Below are 8,539 nucleotides of genomic sequence, written 5' to 3'. Positions count from 1 at the left end.
TACATTCATACATATATTGAGAGACGAATGAGAGAGAGAGAATGAGACAGATCGAGAAACAGACATAGATAGATAGATAGATAGATAGATAGATAGATAGATAGATAGATAGATAGATAGATAGATAGATAAATAGATTTGATTAATGAGTGGTTGAAGTGAATCGCTGGAGTGATGGTGAGATGTCTGCATGGATTGATAGATCGTTGAAGGGCTGGATATAGAGATGGACGTATGTGGATGGATTTATGGATGCTTGTATGTATGGCCTGAATAGTAGATACACCGGAAGCATGATATATCACTGTATAGCCGATTATATAGATAGCTTGAAGAAATTGTGCATTGAATGATGGATGAATGAATGAGAAATTTGTTGGAGTGAAAAGAAAATAGATTTGTTAAGTTTGGAAAGGCTGATATGGTCATTTAGATGGATCGAAATAAACCTGGCTTATTTACTCACTGCGATTTGTTGAATTAATCGAAATGTGGGGAATCTAGATAGATGGAAATCTAAGAGGGACTTAATATTATGCTATGGAAAATCAGTGGAGTGGCAGAAACATCAGTGTTGTTCACTAGCTAAAACTTTAGATGTGTTTTTTATTCCATCTATATCGCTACACTTTGAGTTCAAATATTATTTGTGTGGGCTTTATATTTCCATCTGTGATACCTTGTGTGTTGTGTTCCGTTTAATTATATCTATGAATCTCTCTCTAATCAGAGAAATTAATATAGGAAATTAGCTTCAGGGTAATTAACATTCATAATTGTTTTCAGGATTTAAGGTAGGTTGATATAAGAGATCATCTGATTAAATGAATTTCAACATTTAATTCTATTTTTCATTTCACTTCAGAGTTAATTACTTTTGAATTAATAAAATATATCCAGACAATAGAAGAAGTTTTTTATTCGTTTTCGGAATAAACCTTAAATATAAATATGTGGTAATTGTTGACTGAATTTCTGAAATTAGGAAATCCCACTGGAAAAAAATGGTAGTGAATAAAATTGCTCGTTGAGGCTTAGATATAGCAGTTTCTCTGTTAGGTATTACTTCAATCATTTGGTTAGTTAATTTACACACAAAACGTACAAACATATATACATGTATGTATGTATGTATGTATGTATGTGTATTTATTTATATACATGAATATATATATATATATATATATATAGATAGATAGATAGATAGATAGACAGATAGATAGATAGATAGATAGATAGATAGATAGATAGATAGATAGATAGATAGATATCATATTTATCTTATTCCTAAAAACTTATCGACACAACTATAATAAACTAGCTCGAACCTGTGTCTGAATCAGCAGTTTTATGACGTATATTGATGTCAAAACATCAGAAGGATGTATGTTTATGAAATGAGATTGGCGGTAGAAATAGTATTCATTTGTGCTCAAACCAAATTGCGTTGATTTTCTTCTTCAACCATTCAGAGTCCATTACAATGTTGACTCATACTGTTCCACTTCAGTCAAGTTTACTTCATTCCTGCAACAATTTGATCGTTATATTACAAATATTAAACACTAGTGTGTGAATTAATTTAATTGGTGCCATAATTGTTTCTGATAATTGTATAAGTAAAAAATCAGATTTCAGAAAGGCAAATAATACACTAAGTACATGATATTATTCAATTTTCTCCAATGTGTGTGTGTGTATAGGGGCAGATTTATGTTTTGTTTTATGTGTGTCTCCTCGTGCATATAGTTGCGTATCGAGATATGCTCATATATACTTAAATGTTAAACTTCTGGAAAGTTTTGCAGATGTTTACAGTTCAAGTGATGGTGTGGGGTTGTAGTCTTCAAATCAACTTTCTCCCTTCTGCTTTTGTGAAGACTAATTTCTCGAGATTGCTATTTAGACAGCATGTTACATATCCCAGTGCCCTAATAATTACAGGCTGAAGTTGTAATCTGGATAGAGCAACTGCAGATTTCTTAGTAGTTCAGCCGAAGGGATATGATACGACATTCAAGGGCATTTTGGAATGATGTTAAGCCTCTACTACCTTGTTTTCGTTTTAGGTAGAGGCGGTCTACGTCACTGTTCATTTGGAGATTATTTGTACTGGTTAGTATTCTTTAAATTTTCACATCAATGGATCGGATCTCATCAAGTGTCTAATGAAGCGTCCAGTACATCAAGCGCCCTGTCAAGGGTCCAGTCAAGAAACCCAAATGTCGGTATGAGTACTGGCACTTCAAACATAGAGTTCTGAGGTTCAAATTTTCTTTATTCGGTTGTAATATTCTTTAGTGACACCTGTTTTGTTAGACGTACCATTGTAGCATATGCTTTTATCCAACCCTAGGCTTTAAAATCTAAGACCTGAGGTCGATGTGTTCAACTAAAACCCTTCCATGTGCTACTCCAGCATGGCCGCAGTCAAATTACTGAAACAAGTGTAAAAGTGAAAGTGCAAAATAATACGTGCGCGCGCATGTGTGTGTGTGGTACTAAAATAGCAAAGGCACCAAGGTTGAGAGTCGGGGACAATGATAGTGAACCAGCGCATTATCAATGTGTACGGACACACATGTTCTTCTTAAAGTGAATGCGAATTTGTCCCACCATTTATGCCCACATTCACAAATACTGACCGGATACGCAACGTGTACGCACAGTCACACTGAAGTACACTCATGGTACGTATTCCACAGTCGACACTAGACTTAATATCCAACGCAGAGGAGGGCTCCGAGTGTGGTGAAGTATAAAATAACACAAATTACCTAAGGTTCAGAACAGCTGTCTCTCACGTATTCTTTGTTAGGTGTAACCAAGATGGTAGCATCAACTTGCATTATGTTCTATCTATCTCAAGAAGACTAAGTGTTAAATTGTACTCTAAATTCACCTGCAAGCGTGATAAGTAGTTGTTTATAATATTTGGCGGGTTTAGAAGCTTGAAGGCGAAATTTAGGAACAAAAGAGATGCATAGAATATACATACTTAAGATTTTTCTCTTTTGTTATCTACCATAAAGGTAATAAAATTTCTATCCTTAGGTAATCATGTATAGCACAATTTCGTTTGTTTTAAAAACACGTATTAATATTTTGTGTATGTGTGTGTTTATGTACAAATTACTCTGAATTTATTTATTTTCTGCATTCTAGTAATATTTTCAACAAATTGGTATAGCTCACGTTCATGCATAAACCACTAAATGTTGTGCCTCTATTTGAGCAAACAAGAAAATGCAACAGAACGGACGACGAGCTACTATTGCTTTCCTTTATACTTCGATTATCGTGTACTCTTCGAAGCGAGAAACTATGGATGTTGTGGAGTTCTCTTTCGTGTTCGACTCAGAATGCTTCAGTGATAACAAACAGAATTCTTAAAAACTGATTGTTTCCTAGTGAGCAGCGTGCAGAAAAATGTTTTAATTTGTGTAAATTCCGTTTATACAGTATTAACTGCACTCTGTCCTCCCAAATGTATAATCTAAACTGGCGCTTACTTTATCAAACAAAAGCATTGATACTGGTCAATGAATTCCTTGAAGTGTGCAACATAGGTGTGATTCCCCCTTGCCATAGTTTAACACTTAAGGTATACTTACATGGGGACATAGACACACACACACCGGAATACATGTTACGTACGTAACTACAATATGATGCATTAAATGTCCTGTTTCCATGAGATTCTTCCTCATGTTTGCTCCTGCTTTGCTAACGCAATATATAAGACTCAGCTACCTATAATATACTCTTCTGGTAATTTTCCATTTACACCTGTTTCTAGCAAACCAGGCCGGGTTTTCGGGTTCGCTCGTTCAGTTATTGACAACGCCACTATGTGATAGATAAGATGGCATTCATATGTTGCACAGAGACCAATCTAAGAAACCTGATGTTATATTATATATTTACGAGTTTTGTAGCAGGACCAAGGCCCAGCTTACTATGTGTTAAGCTGACAAGAGGAACCTGCGTTCATATTACACTCCAAACTCGAATTTCCGTTCCTTTAATTTGATATTGGTTTTAAATCTGCATTCTGCTTTTCCCGAACACTGCATTTGACAACTTGATTTTCAAAGTCCATCACTCCATGCTTAAATTTCCCCTGAAGCTCTACTCAAAAGCTTATTCGTTACCGGAGGCAAGGGTGTATTTGTTTGAGAATTCTTAGAATAACTTGAATTTTTTTTTTTTTTTGCATCAGAGTAAAGAAATCAGACGCAGTTTATAACTATTTCAGACCTTCAGAAACTGCTGTAATTCATAGATTTTATAGATATATAATCAGTTTCATTATCTGAATATAGACGTCTGTAGACAAACGTGTGCTGGAAGGACGATTGTAGAGTGTAATAAAGAATACTGGGCAACCTGCTTTCAAGAAATCAAAGAAATAGTAAAGATACAGTTGCAAGAGATGTATTCTACATCCTGTAGAATACCATCGTTACTGTGAGCTCATTGCCTACGGCGCTTAGGGTAAATATAAATAATAATCTAGTTGATGTTATGAATAAAGTAATGTTCTTAAGATCTTATGAAAATTAAATGTTTCACATTTAATCGTTAAATTACTCTAGTATAAAGTAGTTGAAATTTATTTGGTACTTCAGTGAAATTTAGAGAACCCAAGGGAAAAATTCATATTATGCGTATTCAATCTATCATATCTTGAGGTTGTTTAGAATGCTTTAGAAATGATTGAAAGGTATGAATTATTATCAGGTTACCGATGTTAAGAAAGTGAAAAATAAAATAGAAATTATCAATGGGAGGTATTAGATAACTAAGTTCTAACAAAACTCCGGGGTGTTAGAACATAAAATCTAAAAGCAACTTCCATGCCTATATCTTCAAGAATCATAGTACATCCTGAGGGCATTTATTGGGGAAAGTAACAGAAATAAATTATAGTTGGCTAAGAGAAATGTAGAAATATACACAAACGCAAGAACAGATACGTACACAGAAATAGATATTTACACAGATTTATAGAAAGAAAACGTATGAGAAACTACAGTCATTACTACTACTACTACTATTACGAATACTACTACAACTGATGATGATGTTAATAATAATAATAATAATAATAATAATAATAATAATAATAATAATAATGCTGTTATTTTATCATAACCATGTTCGCAACAGTTTTTTGCAAGTTTCTACTAAGCCACGAGATGAAAGTGCTTATCCTTCATGTGCGTATGGCATTGTTGTCTAGTGGTGTATATCCTCTAGATTATACATCTGATTTTCTTTCTTGTGGAACTTCATTTAATTGTTACCCCCGTTTATTTTAGAGTTTAGTCTTTTGTGTAGATTATACGCACTACAAATTCTTTTTCTACTTTTATTTTCAAGTAGGCTGACAGAAGAGCATATTTTTGCCCCTTCCTTGCCACCAGGGACGAATTGATAGGTGGAGTTGATACTTCATACACTTACTGAGAGTTTGGTAGCGTTATATGGGATCACTCCGTCGGTTACGACGAAGAGGGTCTCAGCTGATTCAATCAACGGAAAAGCATGCTCATGAAATTAAAGTGCAAGTGGTTGAGCACTACACGGACAAGTGTACTCTTAATGTAGTTCTCAAAGAGATTAAGCGTGACACAGAGTGTGACAAGACCGGCCTTTTGAAATTCAAAGTGTCTTTTTCAAAGACACAACACGTCGCTGAGAATTGAACTCACGACCTTTCGATCATGAGCCGAATATCCTAGCCACTAAGCCACGTGTCTTCGCATGGCCATTGCCTTCACATGGTAGCGTTATATACGAGTAAAATAACAACAATGGCTGACTGTTGTCTCTCCGTCACATTTCGGACCAGTATCCTTCAGGAGTGAAACAAACGTCAGGGTTTTTAAGGACCTGCAAGACCTAACCACTATTGTAGATCATACACTGCGTCCCACCTTATTAGGCAAATCAACCTTCTCACAATAAATAAATGTAGATTCATTCAAAACCAGTTGTTTTCCTACTGACTGTTGGCAATAATTATCTGAGCACATTTTGTTAAAACAATTCGGATCTGCACAGAAGAAAGCAAACGGCCGCCATTATCATGTAGCAGTAACAGTTATGTAGTCCCAAACTATTAGACAGGTACTCAATTTAAGTGTCATTATGGGTCAGAAACGTGATCTTCCCTCGAATGAGAAGTTTACCACCGTGTCAAAACTTTGAAAAAGAAAAACAGCCATAGAAATATCAAGAAACTGGGAAGTGTTGACCAAACAGTGAAGAAATTTGTGTAGTCTCCTATATAAGGGCAAGACGAGGGTTGCTTTGAACCGTACTTTGTCACTTATGAAAAGGGAAGTTGTACAGAAGTGGAGAAGTCTTCGAAATTGTGGCAGAAGAGACGTATCGAAAACTACCAGGTGTCGCCTTTTGATGCCAGTAGCCAGGAATGTTAACCCTGTTACTAGGCTCTCTCTAAAGGCTGTTCATAAGCAGAAGAGACTGACATGGGCAGAAGTATACATGAAGATAGGCTTTTCAATAGGTCTGCTCACTGACGATTGCCGCGCTACCCTTGATGAACCAGATGGCTACAGTAAATGATGGGTATCATTCAGTGGAAACCGTCCTCATCGTTTGAGATGCCAACAGGGGGAGGTGGAATTATTTTTTAGGCTGGCATCGTTGGTGGTATGATGGTTGAGCCATGGAAAGTCCGAAATGGCATTAAGATAACATAGAAAACAGGCGTTACTCTCTTAATTTCCAACCGTATTTCAAAAAGACTTTCATTCAAAAGAAAGCTGGTCTTCGTGCAAAATAATTCCCCGTCTCAGGCAGCGAAGAATTCTAAGGAATACCTGCTGCAAATAGGCTTCCCTGGAGATCGTTTGATGACATGGCTACTTTGTTCCCTTGACTTAAACCCGATCGAGAACGTGTGGAGTGTCCTGAAGAGGCGTGATTACCAAGATGAACGACAGTTTTCGAGTAAAGTTGCTCTCTGGGGTGCTATTGTAGATGCTGCTCAAAGCATGACACAAGAGGATATCATCACCTTGATAAATTCAATGGATCAGCGTGTAAGGAAGGTTATTGCTTGTGGAGGACCATACATCAAACATTAAGAGATGTATGACATCATAATCAAATGATTATTTTCATTATTATTTTCATTCCGACGTATTATTATGTTTACCATTAAGTCCTTTATGAATAACTTTTGTTAAACCTTTGCTGTTGAATTAAATAAATGTTTTTTTCTGACACAATTATCATTTTTATTATACTTGTCTAATAATTTGTGTCGGTGAAAATGTTGCCCAGTCACAAAATGGCCCCCATTTGTTGACGTCTGCGCAGATCCGATTTATTCAAACAGAATGTGCATAGATAGTTGTTGCCAACAGTCAGTGGAAAATAACTGGTTTTGAACAAATATACATTCATTTATTAAGAGAAGGTTGATTTGTCTAATAATTTGGGACGCAGTGTACTCTTCTTATGTCAGCGCTGTGTCCTCATTTGAGGATAAATAAAGCAAAGCATTTAGGAAGAAGGTGCAAATTGAACAGGATAGTTGTTATAACATAGGTTTGAGAAAGATGCAGGAAGGCTCCTCTTTCGGGAAGGAGTCGGAAAAACAGAGGAAGAGAGAGAGAACAGTGAGCGGAGGCAGCTGAATGAAAGGCCTACCTCTTTTTTCAGAAGCTTAATAGTGTAATCGTGCTGTTTCCAAAAAATGGACCTCGCTTTTGATAATGGAGTAAAATAGGATTTCTGACCGTGAGCAACAGAAGCCCAAGTAGTAAATACTATCCTTAAACGGGAATATATGAGGCACAGTGGAAATAAACTCTTAATAAAAAGACATTAGTCAACTTCCTAATCTCTTAAAAGACTAATTTTCCGAATACTTGTATTGTTTCTTAGATTAGCTTCAGAGAAAATGCTAACGGACACATTCGGGTGCAAGATACTGCATTTGAACTTACAATCACGTTTATCATTCGCAAAAATCTAAACTGTATATCGCCCCATTAATTGCGGTTACTCTCCGTGTCTGATGCTCCTTTTTTTTAGCCTATAATTACTATAGCCCTCACTTCGGAACGATACTAATTTTACCATGGTCTCGCTAATTCTTTTAGTTACAACTGTAGCTGCAAGCATCGTCACTTCCTGACAATCATAATCTTCACTCAATGAAGCATGAAAGATGTGACATCTCATTTGAAAGAAGCAAAAAACTCCCCACTACTAGGTTGGTACATTATTTATTACACCGCAAATACAAAATACAAGCTTGTAATTAGCGGGAATTGGACCCAGAAAGCAGCAACTCAGGAGAAGGATCTTAACGCATTTTATTTAATATGCTAGCAAATTTATTTTGCATCTGAATGTCACAAAACAAAAATACAGAAGCAAGAGAAGATATAAATATTTACTCTATTGAAATGTCTTTACTTTGCCGACACAAAGAAATACCGGAACACCAGACACGCAAACACATACAAACATATATATATATGTATGTATGTAT

General features: G+C 35.8%; 1 protein-coding gene across 1 annotated transcript in view; it reads left to right on the top strand.

The window, feature by feature from the left end:
• The window catches only part of LOC106873253 (uncharacterized), a 17,535-nt gene extending 9,498 nt beyond the window's left edge, over nucleotides 1–8,037 (top strand). The window contains exons 2-3 of the mRNA XM_014920537.1: nucleotides 6,831–7,076; nucleotides 7,927–8,037. Of these exons, the coding sequence (XP_014776023.1) occupies nucleotides 6,831–7,076; nucleotides 7,927–8,037 (357 nt within the window). The remainder of the gene's footprint in view (nucleotides 1–6,830; nucleotides 7,077–7,926) is intronic.
• Nucleotides 8,038–8,539: the final 502 nt, after the last annotated feature.

The sequence above is a fragment of the Octopus bimaculoides genome, chromosome 7, assembly GCF_001194135.2.
Source record: "Octopus bimaculoides isolate UCB-OBI-ISO-001 chromosome 7, ASM119413v2, whole genome shotgun sequence".
NCBI lineage: Eukaryota > Metazoa > Mollusca > Cephalopoda > Octopoda > Octopodidae > Octopus > Octopus bimaculoides.
The sequence above is the reverse complement of the archived record's forward strand: the minus strand, read 5'-3'. Positions and strand labels throughout refer to the sequence as shown.